Source organism: Mustela erminea, chromosome 17 (genome assembly GCF_009829155.1).
Source record: "Mustela erminea isolate mMusErm1 chromosome 17, mMusErm1.Pri, whole genome shotgun sequence".
Classification (NCBI taxonomy): Eukaryota; Metazoa; Chordata; class Mammalia; order Carnivora; family Mustelidae; genus Mustela; species Mustela erminea.
In genome coordinates, this window is record NC_045630.1 from 60,249,695 (window position 1) to 60,264,367 (window position 14,673).

Below are 14,673 nucleotides of genomic sequence, written 5' to 3' on the forward strand. Positions count from 1 at the left end.
TGAGTATATCATCTGTTTTCTCCTTTCTAAAATTTTCTTGATATTCCAACAATGGGTATGGAATTGAGTCTTTGCTGAGACTTAATTTTATAAGATTTCCACACAGAGAAATAGTCTATAATTTTCCAGTATGGCACTGATTCAGAAAAAAGTACGGATGTACTTAGCTATCCACCCCACTGGGTTTTTCCAAACCTTTAAACCCAAATCTACCAAGCGTCAAGGAGTTGTTTCTATTTATATTGTACCAGGGGCAATGTCAATTCATTTTTCTGAATTAGATCACTCATGTATCCCCTGGACATAAATAGACAACGATGAATTATTCTTGTGGCTCTTTCAGATTATAATTATGGGACATTTTTAATAAATGCTACTCGTTGTGTGTCTGGCGTTATTCAGAGCATTTGTGCAGGTGTTATCTCATTTAATCCTCAAGTAATTCCATGAGGAAAGTATCTTTATCTTCCCCATTTCATGGATAAGAAAAACGAGGTACACCCAATTTAGTGCGCTCAAGTTCATGCTTCTAATAAGCAGCAAACTCAGAATTCAAACTCAGCAGTCTGGCTCTAGAATGTGTGGTTAACCTCCCTGCTATACTTGGTGTGCTGGGAGAGATTTAAATTCTGAAGAAGAGTGATGACAAACACAAATCCGCAGACCGCTTCATTGAGAAATCACATACGAAGCTCGCTACAAAGAAAAAGGGAATAAAAACGTGGAGTGATCCGGCCAAACATGTGGACCCCTAGAGTCTCTTATTTGATAACAATTCAGATACACACTGAAGGATTACACTCCCACTGGGGTTAAAACAAATTCTTGAACCAAGAGTAAGGAAACGTGAATCCTGTGCTAGTTCTGCTCCCCGCTACTTCGATGCTTTTGAGTAAGGCATCAGTGTCCACATCTGTAAAATGGGACTCTTGGAACACATACTCAATAATTCTGCTGCTTCTGGCCCAGGTTCCCAGGGGTCTGTTCTGCTAGCCTTCGAGGGTGTCAGTTAGGTGTTTTCTAGGGTCCATCCCTGCCATGCGCCCTGATGATCTGAGCTGTACATGCAGGCTTAGGCTATGGAAGGGAAGAAGAAAGATAAGAAAGGAAAAGAAAGCAGAAGAGAAAAATAATAAAAAGTAAATAGTTTAAGATCTCTGTTCACTTATCCCAGAGAATTGACTCTCTCAAAGGATAATGATAACCCTATTAGAAATTCCTTCCTCACACAATTTGGGTTGGTGGGGATCTATAGTGAACGTTATTATCCACACTAACAGAATGGATGATGACTACGAAGCAATCAAACGTCTTTGAGTATTGGAGTCTGCGGAAGGTCATCACGTATCATCTCACACCATACATCATATCACATATTCCATCATACTTTCTTCGTCTAACTTTGTACTTATCTTTTTTTCTGGCTCATCTAATTCCCCCTCGAGAAAGTAAATATATTAATATGTGCAGAAGGAACATCATCCCCATATCCACAGGCTACTAGGAGAATGCATCCAAAGTTTCTCTTATATTGAAAACGCACCCAGCAGAAGCATAACAGTGCTGGGCCCAGGCTCCAATGGCTGAATGACCTTGGACAAGGGCCTGAACCTCTTGGAGTCTCAGTCACTCCCGTATAAGCTAGAGTGTTATCATGAGATAGAAAGCTCCAAGCACCAAGTCTGGTATATATAATAAACATTTCGTAAATGTTAGAGATAATTATTGCAGTCTTCAAAGTTTCTTTATTCAATGTGTTACTCCTTAAAAGCCTCTGCCATCACCAAAGTTTGAAGTTGCCAAAAGCTGAGATATAATTCAGAGAGAGGTCACAGGAAGACTGCTCTTCTCTGAGGACACAGAGTGGGCCAATTTTCTAAGCAGTGGCATTCCCAGTGGAGGGGAAACAAGAAAACGGAGGGGATGGGGGAAATAATATAACTTAGGGCACCTCAGAGATAAAGCACACTTAAAGCAACCGTAAGAAACGAGATCTAGAGCTCACTTATTTATGAATAAGCATGCAGCCAGCTTGGAAGGAACTTGGGCCTCAACATCCTAAGCACTGGGGTTCCATTCCCATTCACCAACTCACTGGTTAATAACATGGAAGAAAATATTGAATCTGTTCCTCAAATTCTGCATCCGTGAAACCCAAGATCTACAGCCTCTCTCACAAAGCTGCACTGAGAACAAAATAAGACACAGATTATGACAGTCTGATGCCCAACTTCCCAAACTATCTGGAAAATAATTTTTTTTAATTTCAGGGATGACAGGTTGGCCAGACCCAGAGTAGTTATGTGTGATTAAATGGTGTTCTGCTGTCAGATGAAAATATCACTTCACGAGAACCATAAAACCCTTCTTATAAAGTCTTATCATAAAAATGTGCTATTTTCGTAAGACTAGAAATAAAAGACCCGAGAAAATGCCCCCTAGCCCTTCATGGAAGCCCCCCTTAGAAATCTGTTTCTAGACTTAACTATTTTAAGAGGGAAGCAGACGCTCCAATAGCTAATGACAGTAACTCACTATCTTGAATATTAGAACCCAGGACCAGGGCCAGGACCCAGAAAGCCCTGCCACCCGAAGGGGCTCTGCCATTGTCACCCTGTTCTGTTCCCACTACTCCACTGCCCCTCCCCTTACCCCCCCAACCTGGTCTTCTTGCCACTTGCCAGCAGCAACAGCTGGCAACGTTTAGCCCGGGGGTTGTGGACCTTGGGGCCGTGATTCAAACTGGTGGGATGAGTCCTTCCATAGAAGTACTATAAAGGAAACTGGAGAGTGACGCCCTGCCAAAAGCGGTGACTGCCTCGTCACCTGTAGACACCAGCTAAGATCGGCAAGGGTTTATGCACCGCAAAAGGGACACCAGCCAGGGACAACCCCTGGGTCAGGCATTTTTATTTATGTCTCTCGTTGAGAAACTGGGCAACAGATGCCCAACAGGGGTCCCATCTGGAAGGCGAGACAAAGAAACTGAAACCCTCTGGTGGAGCCCTGAGAAAGTTTGGCCTTGTTTTGCCATGAAACTCCAGTCTTAGAAGGCAGAAAAAAGACGATGAGGTCTTCACTGAAAGTAAAACCTTAAAGGCAATACAGATAATTTGAGGAATCCTTTGCTCCCTGCTAGTGATCTTCCACTTGGCCAGAAGCAGGGCCTGCGGTAACGTCCTTTACCTTCTATGAAAGGACTGGGCTGCAGGGCTCATTTCCTGACCCAAGAGCAGAAGCTCCAGGTTCCCTTTCCTTCTCATTACACATGAAAAACGGGTCTTGCTGGGGTAGAGGAGAAGAGATATGTGTGTGTGTGTGTAATATATATATATATATATATATCCCCACACCTTTAAGTAATAACAGAAGAAACAGACACAAGCTAGGAAGAAAAAGGATGCTACTATCTTCCTCTTGGCTGATGGATGAACACATCTCAGAGTCAGACTTCATAATTAGAAAATACACGTCAATGTCAACATAAAGTGTGTATTTCTAAATGTATGGTATAATTCATGTTTTGGTTCACACTCATCATTTTCTCTTCCCTCCAATTTTTCCAAATTAGTAAGGGTTATATAATATGAGTGTAGTAGAGTATAGAGTATATGGAAATGCAGCCAGTGAAACTTGGCCCAAGAGGGACCCACATGGTTCAGGGGAAATAACGCAGGCTTTGAGATGACAGACTTTGTGTTTTTATCCCAGCCCTGTCTCCTAGCATGGTTTTTAATCGTACTTGCAAACTTTTTTTTTCTCTTTTTCCTGAGCAGGCTAAAACCTTGTCTTTGAAATATCATTTACAATGCTTGTTTGCTTAGCATGCCCTCTTTTCATAGATAGCATTCAGGAAAAAATAAACACCAGCTATGTTCCTATTAGCAACATGTCCAAAATTAGTGAGGTCCAAATTACAAAGTTCCACTCTAATGCACGAAGAAGGCCTGTCAGCCCCGAGCTTCTAAAGCAGAGAGAGAACGTGTATTCTCTTTTCCATTAAAAACCTACAATTTAACCAAAAAAAAAAAAAATCATTTCTCTTTGGATCAAGTCTTTGGGAATAAATTCTATTGGCCCATGAAGATGTGCTTAGAAAAAGCCAGACTTTATCCTGCAAGGGACAAAGAAAGGAATGCCAAATGTCTCACAAACATGTACTTCCCAGGAGAATGACAGCCCTGAAGATGAACTCCACCCTAAATAAGGTTGTGTAGGACAAGAGGATGAAGAATACAAACAGGTACATGACCTTCAAGGTAGAAAGATCTGGAATACTGGTCTGGGTATTCTCTCACCAAAGCATTAAGATTGTAAGGGTTTTGGGGGCAGAGTCCCCAGCCTGAAAACAAGAGCCCAGCATGCAGAAGGCATTCAGTAGTATTTGCTGAACAAATGAATGAGCTTACTCCATGCACAGGCTGTACCTCCGTGGAGACCAACATATCAAAAAGTCTCTAGAACCCTGAGATTCTTTGGTACAAGGGTGCACTTTGATACATGTGTTCCAGCTTGTTATTAAACTACTAAGTTTCCCAGAAGACAAGTTTAAATCTATGTTAATATTTGTCCTGTATTTCCAGGACCCAGGCAAGTATCAGGACCATGAGCTGCTGCTTCCAAAAGAGCTTAGACTTAGGTCCCTATAGTTCTGGACTGAAATCTCAAAATTCAACAAAAAAGGGTATAATACTAAAAATTATTAATTAAGTATATTATTTCATATTTGTATGCTCACATTAGATACTGTTATCATTAGATAATCACACACACACACACACACACACACACTATCAACCTGGCAAGACCTATTTTAGCACTAAGGACCCAGGCTCTAAAATTAATCATGCATGTGACCTTGGGCAAGTTAAATCTCTCTAGGTCCATTTCAGTAACTGCATAATGAAAAAACAGGACTAGATCAATGGTATTCAAACTTTGCGGCATGTCAGAACCACCGGGGAAGCTCTTAAAATTCTTGATGCACAAGCTGTACCCCCAGACCAATTTAATCAAACTGTCCAGAGGTGGGAACTGAGCATTGTAGGTTTTAAATCACCCCAAGGGATTCCAGTGGGCAGCCTGCAGGGACAACTTTGGGACTAGGGGGCCTCTAAAGTTCCTTCTTATTCTAAAAAGTGGGATGCTTGAGTTCAAAGAATGTGAGAAGACCTCCTCTGGGATCAGAATTTCCATCCCTCCTGCACAGAGTATCCTTGTCTATCTACTTGAAGTCAATTGCCTAGGCACTGCAAACAGACCCATTTTTATGCCCAAACTGCTCCCCCAGACTGGGTCAGGGAGCCTGGCTGTGGCCAACACCGAGTCTTAGGAAGCAGGGCTGGCTTGATTTCTGGTCAAAGGCCCACCCTTAGCTTCTGAGGGTACGTGCGCCACAGGCTATACAGAGAGTTTCTCTGCTCCCATGATTTTGTCAACCCTCCCTGCCCTCACCCTCCTTTTTCTAATCTAAAATCATTATCTACTACTGCCAGGAAAGGAGTTTATTGAACTTGTCCTTGACAAGCCAGATGGTTAACTTAACTGATCTGAGTTAGCAAGGACAAGTGGTTGATATTAACAGGCTCCCGTAGTACTATGCTTGGAACAACTTGCCATCTTCTCCTCTGACCAACGTCTAACGTAAGAGGATCTGAAAGGGCACAAGGGTGGTGGAACAGGGCCCAGACCGAGAGCTATTTATGTGCCCAGGTACCTGATTTCCGTTGTCTCAGGCCGTCCTATGATGGGGGAATTGTGCCTCTTTGACAGTGGAGAAAGAAGTGGGGCTTTGGGAGGTGACCTGAGCTCCCTAAGGACACCTACAGTTGGTCAATAGAAAAGCCTAGATTTGAACTCAAGAGCAAATGGGCTAACCCCCACTTTGCTGAGCACACAGTGAACAAGGAACAGACAGAGCAAGGACAGGGAGGAGGGAGACAGCTCACTTACATCTTTCCACTTACACTCTAATTAGGAGGCAGGAGAGTATATCCAAAAGCTCTGAGTACAGGCCACGGTGAACCAGTTCAGAGAAAAGGATCGCGTCTCACTTACAGAAACGAGCAGGCCTTCCCACGGTTCCCTCCTTTTTCCTTCACACGCCGTATCGTCACAACTCAAAGCTTCGAGAACGTTTGAAAATGAAGCACACTTTCCCTCCTTCCACCTACCCTTTTAGAGTCAGACTACAATCCTTATTCCAAAAATAAATCAGCCTGATGAGAGGCCAGAGAAAACGAAGCTTAATAATTTTCCACTTTCATTATTGACTTACGGGACACTAGTTGGATAGACTTATCATCATATTTTTACAAATTTCCCCTGCAAATAAATAATTCTAGGATATGCCCAAATAACTCTGGCATCTTGGCTCAACATGTTTTTATAATTACTTGGCACTCCAACTGTATGCTACTTAAATCAGGAACAGTCAACAAGTTATTTTTAGGCCATAGCAACACACACACACACACACACACACACACACACACACACACACTCCGTTATACCTCGCTTGTCACTTATACTCCTTTGGAAGGGGAGCCCAGATTATCTTTATACTGATGCCATCATTTCTTTTCAACCAATGGTAATAACAGTATGAAGCTTCAGGTAGGGAGCACTCACCATGTATGAAAACTGGTCTGGGCCCTCTGTACACATGACTTCTTTCGACTCCTAGACTAACACTGTAACATAGCTGCTTTTACATCCTCTTTTATAAAGGAGGAAATTAAGGAAGTAAGGGATGAAGCAATTTGCCCAGGGGTTCATGGCTAGTACAAAGGGACCAAGGCTAGAATCAGACAGACTGGATCCAAAATCCTGCCTGAATTTCCCCACCATTTGCAACAAGGCGAATGTCTGGCATGTTTGGATGTTAAGCAGGGGCTCAGAATAACAACACGAAGTTTGTGCCTACAGGAGGTATGTCTTTATTTCACGTATCTTTTAAAAAGTTCCTCCCGACATCCAGAGAGACAAGAGGAACACTTGTTCCCCCACGACAAACAACGCAGAAAAAGACTATTTTCCTGGGTTCTCTGATTACTGAGCATAGCCTTTCACACGTGGTCGTCAAACTCAGTACCGCCTGTAAGTGTTACTTCAGAAGCGTTTGTGATTATGGAAGAACGTGTACTCTGCGTGGTTTAACCCTCAGGAATTATGATGGAAGGTTTTATAGTCTACAAATTGAACTCCCTACGGATCAGCCTCCTGAAGAGATTGTCCCTCCTCCACTGCTCCCCACTGAACACCGCTGGTGCAGCAGCAGGTCCGCGGGCGCACTGGGTCTGTCGGTCAGTCTTTGTTTCCTGACAGCACAGAGCAAGTACAGGCATGGGCCTGACACATCCACATGGAAGGGTGAGCTACAGCCCCCCCGAGGAGGCGCCCAGAGCCCTCCCACTCCGAGGGAGAAAGGCTTCTTCACAGACCTGAGAGCTAGCTAGTCACGGTGGAAATTTAAGTTTGAAAAAGTGGGCGTAAGACACTGAAGTATTCAGGAGTGAAAATGTTGTCTGCACTGTACTATACAATAGCCGCAGCCTTATTAATTCTAGAGCAGTAACTTTAAACCTGAAATGTATCTGGCTATATTAAAATGTTACCTGTACTATAAAATATTTCAACAACCGAAAAAGGAAGAGAAAGCCAATAGGGCAATTAAGAACAACGGTTCAATCTGCGGGGTAGGGATACGGTGCTCTTGATCCCCTTTCTTATTTTTCTGCATATCTGAAAATTCTTATAATAAAGTTTTAAAGGCACAGAGGTCTTTAAGGAGGAGGCAGGTGGCAGTAGATTATCCTTTTCAACACAGGTAGGTAAACGATGACTTTCCTGAATCCAGCTTTCCTGAAAAGGAAGGGTACCTTATAAACATCAAAACAAAGATGGTGGCTCTCCTTCTGGGAGGTCCAGAACCATCTAGCCTTCTTATTCAGTTTGGTTAAAAATCATACTGAAAATCAACTTGGGGTAAAACAGACTCTAATTCTCTCAAAAATTTTGCAAATCCCTAAATATTTATGCATTTGGATCATTTTCACCACAAGGAATAGAAGCACTGGTCTGATGCCATTTATTCTTCAGAAGATGAGAATAAAACATGGATTCAGACACAGGTCACAACAGGGAGGGGACTGTAAATTAGAACAGTAACTTAATCCCAGGGGCTTCTGCGGCTCTGATCGGTTTCTTCCCAACCTGACACAGCATTACTAAAATGGTAACTGAGCAGCCGCTCTACTTGACAAGCAGTACCAAAAATGGAGAACATGGCATTGAAACAGGGGGACAGAAAACTTGGACAGGGGAGGGTAGCAACCAGTGTTTACAAGTTTACAAACATAAACCAGAGAATCAGTTGGGCCAGCCATAAATTACCCAAGATTGTACTGAAATCTCTCAAAATAAATTAATGAGGACTTCAAAGTTTCTACCTTTCATTCTAACTACCTTCACCACCATAGTTTCCCTGCAAAAAAAAAAAAAAAAAAATCACTCATTCCAAAATGGTACCGCTACCACTTCACTAAAATAAAATCTTGCATCACCTAGGGAGGGGATTAGTAAAATAAACCTCAGCAGAGAAGCCAGACCAGAATGGTCTGCTTGACCCACTCAAGAACTTGGGAGAAGTCGCTGGCCATGTCTTCTGAGAGATGCCCACCCCATTCTTTACCTCCACGGTGCTATGGTATTAACCTTTGGTATACCCAGATGAAAGGGTAGCTACGGGTATCGTAATTATGATCACTCTCCTTTCTTTCCCATCTTGGTCCCAATTTTAAGCCATTCCCCCCAAAGAGACCAACATAATAATGATGACAATAATAAATAAATTAAATTACCAACCCTTTTGCTCCTAAACTATTTTCAATCAAATTCCCAGATATTTGAAGGAAAAGCACCCAAAACTACAAATAATCCAACCTCTACCACCAGTGCGTCTTCCAGGTCGACCGCCGCTGTGTCTCACCAACCCGAAAATGATGAGCCCTCACCGCGGCTGCCTGGGGTGCCCAGTGGTGAGGTCAGCAGCATGTCCGGCCCCGCCCCACTGAGGCAATCTTAACTTCACTGACACTGAGGAGCAAGCCCAGGCTGCCCGGACTCTCAGCTACATCCACGGGGAAGGAACCCCACTTTCTTTGGTAACACCGGGGAGGTTCATTTCCAAGCATTTGACAGGCCACCCCTAAACACAATAATGTCCACTGCAAATAAGAGGGTAAGATCTCCAATTCCGCCTTGTCATCCACATGTTCAAGTCCAGAGTCACCTTAATTTGTATTGTTCGATGTCTGTCCTCAAATCACATAGACACAAAAGGTCTGCTTTTTCCTAACATCGACACTACATGAGCAAAGAGATGACCTACAAGACCACTGGCTACCCCTCTCTTTGTTCCCCAAGATAAACTATTACAAATGAGAAATTTGTGGACTGTATTTTCTCATCCAAAAAAGACAAAACAAGCCAAGATCACGGTGAGAGAACACTAGCTGGGTACGCCAACTGGGAATCACTCAAAGTCAACCAAACAAGAATGAAAACAATAAAATACAGAGCTACACAAAGGAAATCTGAATGTGTCTGTAATCCTAAGAAAATTCATCAACCACAACAAAAATGCCTGGGCCCTGCTGAAATTCTCTGGATATGACCTCCATCATGTTCTCCTTCCCACCAGAGCCTTTCAACCCTAAGAAAAGTTATGCCTTTGTGGCAGTTGAGCCCAATGACAGCAAGCTCAAGAAGAGCTTGGAGGGGATGGGATAGAAGTCGCGGTGGGTAGGGGATTTGTCAACATAATTCAGAACCATATTTCCAATAATGCTACTTAACAAAAGGCAGAGTGCATGATCGAGAAGACAAGAAGGAGAATGGCAGAGCTGTCACACAAAGATAAAATAAGTGACTTACTCATCCCAATGGCCTATTGCATTTAATATGCAAGGTGTTCAAAAGAACAGAGCAGTACCTCTGGTCAACACACTTCAGGAGACTTGGTAGTGATATGGCCCAGAAACTGTGTACCTTAGCTCAAAACACAAGAGAAGAAAAGAGAGAAGATGACCATCTCTCAGCGCCCTCAAAGGACAGAAGACACCAAAGAAAAAGAGTGGTGTGTAGTGCCCCAAATGACAACATCTGAGGGCAAAGAGCAGCGAGTCAGATAGACACGAGAAGAAGGTTCCCCTGCTATGTTAGGCAACACTGTGTGGAAGAAGCTCAGAAAACAGTGGGTAATTATTTCTTCCTGCCCAGGCTCAGCAACACTGACGTCAGAGTTATTCTGCATTCAGTGTAAGGGGCCAAGTGACCGACCACCCCATCCTGGAAGGAGCCATGATGCCAATGGCTGTCAGACGAGGCCAGAAAGAACAAAGGGTTGAGGAATATTTCATAAAAATGTCTCTGTCCCCTTGGAGCTTTGGCAGAATAATGGATGTCGTTGGGACACTTACGCTTTGGTGCTGGGGGGCTGGCGGGTGCTTACAGGAAAGACCTCTGCCCTTCTTGAAGGTCACTTTATAATCCATAGAAAAGCCAAGCTAGTCAGAGGTGAGAAAGAAGATTTCCTATAAAAAGCACTGGTACCTGAAGGTTTACTGATAGTTCACCATAGCTTCTGCTTCCTCTGGTCCATCAACTTTGGTTAAATCTGAGAGACAGTAACTTTCCAACTGGTTTTTGACTGGAATAGAACTACTGGACTAGCTATGACTTGAGATACCATCTGGTGGTCCACAGCCCCACTAAAAGGTGAGAGAACAGTCTCAGAGAGGTGAAATGCTCGCACAGTACAAATGAGAAGCTGCGCGGAGGCTAGAACCTGGGTCTTCTGGCTTCTGGTTCCATGTGACTGGTTTTTCTCACTACAGCAAAATAGTTAAGGGCAAAGAAGGGAAGACAAGAAGAAGGAAGGCTATTTTGGTCTCACGTAGCCATGGTAGGGAGAATCCTGGCACTTCTAAGACCAACCCAAAGTGAACCCAGGCTAACCAGGACTGTGCTTGGGAGGGGGACAGGGGCATTACCTTTCAACACCAGAGGTTCTTTGCCTTCTCTCTTCAGGGACTCGAGGACTATGTGAAGTGGCTGGGAGGGCATCACTCGGCTCGGCTCATTGGTATTCTCATCATAAACTATAATTTCTTTGGAAAAGATCCTCTTGAAAGAGTCCTTGCCTTCCCTACAGGAAATCAAGTCTAAGACCGTGATCTTGCCCTGCTGCAGTCTCCGCCGGCTGATCTTATCGGCACAGTTAATGTGGACAGCTCCTTGGATGTGACTTTTGTTGTACTCCATGAAGGGCCTGCAGTCAATGATGACAGGGCCCTGGCTTGGCAGGTGACTCTTGCTGCATTTGGTCATCTTCTTCGCCAAGTCATTGGGGTAGATTATTTTGATGCTGGCTAGCTGCTTAGGGGTCCCTGACACGGGGCTGCCCACCCCACCTGACGGACTTAGAGAGCCTGCATTCTCATTGTTGTTGACCATCTGGTTGGCAGGGTAGGTGGTAGAGGTTCCGATGGCGGTGGTGGCGGTGCCGGCAGCGATGGCTTGGGTTTGGGCCTGATTGTCCTTGTCGTAGGTTGCCACAGTGCAGCAGCTGGCACTGCTGCATCCACAATTCAGGGAGCGGGCAGAGCCGCTGGATGAGGGCATATACGTCAGATTCGCAGCCTTGAGGGATACGACGGTGGCGGCAATGACAGGAGGGTGGCTGTTACTGCCTGGGGCGGCAGAGCCAAGGTAGCTAGAGTCTAAACAAAGGTTGAGATCCTGAGGTCGGACGGGCCTAGACAGTGCCACTACTACCCTGTCGTCTAAAGGAGACGGAGGCATGAGGAGGCTGAAAACTGGCAATTGAAGAAGAACTCAAGACAGTCTGTAAAGAAGGGGAGGGGGAAAGAAAGAATAAAGTCACGTGACACAAAAGGCAGTCTGATCCAAACCCTAGGAAAGGCCTGTGCATCCCTCTGAGTGAAGTTGTCCTATGGGCCCTTTATCATGCCACTCTCCAAGCCCGAAACTCATTTTTGGAGATTCGAAGACGATGTCAACCTGAGGGCCCCCACCTATTTGGTGACTAAGTCTTAGGTTCCACGGACGGTCTACACAAATGTTGATGAACAACCTCTCATGGACCTACATCGAAGTTCAGCCTCGGAGAAAGTACAAGCACAGAGAGTCAGAAAAGCCAAAGACAGAAGGGAAGGCTCTTAAGAGGCATCTATTCCGGGCCCCATCTCCTGGGCAGAAGCATAGCGCAACCATATGAGAAAGACCCATTTGTCCTCCCTTGCATACTTTCCATTTAATTCCTTCACCCACTGCAAAGGCGAGGGAATGACCACGAGCTCTGGCACGGCTCACCGAAATATACAGCAGCTAAATATACATCAGGGGTGGATGGCAACTTTCTGCGAATCAGAATGAAACTATCCCCCAAGTGAATCTCTTTAACTAGGAGCTATTCTTGCTTTGCATCCCTTTGAAAAGCACAACACAGTCATATTAAAACCTCCTGTGTTTCCTGTTAGTCTCTTATAAATTAATCTGCATTTCCCCTTTTGTTACAAAGGAACTGTCCTGAAACAAAGACTCAGGTCAAGAAGCCAGGTCTGGTAACCCCCCAACCCTGGCAGACCCATCACCCTTTGCTCCTCTGCTGCCCACCTCAAGCCCCTTTCCCCCGCCCACACTCCTGCCTTTAAGAAAATGACCACTTTGACTACCCACTCCTTCAGTTCCCTAGTGGCACAGACTATGCAACTCAGAGCTTCTCTCAACGTGAGGGAGGGAGCCACTGTGTATAATATTTCAATCCCCCACAGAAAGACCCCTGCCCCTTGAAGAGGATGAATTCCATAGAAAGGACTTGCCCTGTTAAAGGGGGCCATGAGGTGTTGCCCACTGGGTCCACCTCCTGTCACCTGAGCGGACGCCTGCAAAGGAATACAGTTCCTTCCTTCCCATAGGCACAGGGGCACTCGACAACCCGACCCTACAGGCTCTTCTTCTATTAGACATACTCAGAGAAAAGAAACCAAACCCCATGCAAGAGTCCTCACCTAAACGAACTTTAAGAGATGTCTGGGGAAATCTCATCTATCGGCCGTCTACACACGACCGCACCACTCTCTGACACAGAGCCAAAGTGTCACAGGCAGAATCCACACACGCGCGCACACTCATACACTCAGAGACACGCACCCGACAGGTCCACAGATCCCCACCGACTCACGTTTCTCTCACCCACCTTTGGATGGGAGAGAAGGATTCAGCCCCGTTCCTCCCTCCTGTCCTCTCCCCTCTCCCCTCCCCGCCCCTCCTCCCTCCCTCCCTCCCTTGCGTAGTATTTTTTTGAAGAGCAAGTACTATTCCAGAAGCTATAACTGTTTCCCAGCTGGACCAAGCGGTGAAAGTCTTTGCTATTGTGTTATCAGGTAGGATGCGTCCCAGGATCAACAGCCCATTTCCTTTGCGAGGGACGCATAAGCGTGCTCGCGGAGACACAGGCTGGGACCCCCCACCTCCACACGGAGTGCGCGGCTGGCTTTCTCTCTCTCTCTCTCTCTCACACATACACACAACACACACACACACACACACACACACACGCACGCACACACGCCCCGAGTGTATAAAGAGATCTGCATCCCTGCAGCAGAGGGTCGGGCGTATATGTTGCCCGTGAAAGCGTCCAGACTGGCCCAGGAAACCTCCCAGAGAAACACTATGCTCTCCCCTCTCCCTTGCTAGTCGTCCTTCCACCTCTAGGCAGGGGCTGGAAAGAAAATTAAGTCGTTAGAGAATGCTACTTCCCCACTTCTGGGCGCTTATTCCCCTTCGCAACACAACGCACTAACAAGCCCCTGGCATTTAAAACTGCCGCAAAGCATCCCAACAAACCTCATTTTTTTCTTCTCCCCAAATCCAAGTAGACTGCAGGGAGAGTAAACGCACTGGATAGCGTGAGCCATCAGCCGGAACCCTATAACCTCACCTGCTGTGGCTCCCCCGTGAGCATCGCATCACACACACACACACACACACACACACTCACTCACACTCACACTCTCACTGCCTTACACTCCGGGGCTCTCAGGAGTAGCCGCGGTGACTTCCACTTACTTCATAAATAAGTGTAGCCCTCCACCATCTGGCGCTCCGCTTCAGCTAAGGATTCGCCCATTCAGCCCCCATTCACTTGGCTTCATTGATCTCCAGCAGCAACATAGTTACTTTCTCTTTTGCTACACTGTAAATGTAAGATTCTGAGGGGGCGGGCCGGCTGCCGACCGACGGCACGTTGGGCCAATAGAAATCCGGACAAAGCCGACCGCTACCTCACAGCGGCCCGCGGCCAATGGACAGCCTGGGGGGAGGAGCCGGGGGCGTGGCCTCGTCTCTTTAAGGAGGGTTTATCCGACGCCGCTCCGGGTCCACAGTGTTATAACACGGGCGGTGATGTCATTGGCAACCAATCAAAAACTTAAAAGGGCCAGCCGGGGCCCGCGCGAAGCAGCTGCTCTCTATTTACATGTAAACCGAACGGGCTGGATGCAGTTAACCCTTTCTGGGGCTGAAGTGTCAATGGGCCAAGCTTGCCGCTCCGGCTTAAAACTGGCTCTGTCCCTTTCCCGGAGC

At 45.7% G+C, this 14,673-nt stretch overlaps 1 protein-coding gene and 1 long non-coding RNA gene across 2 annotated transcripts in view; both read right to left on the bottom strand.

Annotated features, from left to right (window-relative positions):
- The window catches only part of DUSP10 (dual specificity phosphatase 10), a 38,946-nt gene extending 24,650 nt beyond the window's left edge, over positions 1-14,296 (bottom strand). The window contains exons 1-2 of the mRNA XM_032318510.1: positions 14,158-14,296; positions 11,055-11,908 (exon numbers count right to left, since the gene is read on the bottom strand). Coding sequence (XP_032174401.1) covers positions 11,055-11,865 — 811 coding nt within the window. The 5' untranslated portion in view covers positions 11,866-11,908; positions 14,158-14,296. The remainder of the gene's footprint in view (positions 1-11,054; positions 11,909-14,157) is intronic.
- On the bottom strand, positions 7,695-9,927 carry LOC116576350. Its single transcript, XR_004280113.1, has 3 exons — positions 8,944-9,927; positions 8,451-8,485; positions 7,695-7,863 (listed from the first exon to the last, which is right to left on the bottom strand). It is a non-coding gene; the product is annotated as an uncharacterized LOC116576350 (long non-coding RNA).
- Positions 14,297-14,673: the final 377 nt, after the last annotated feature.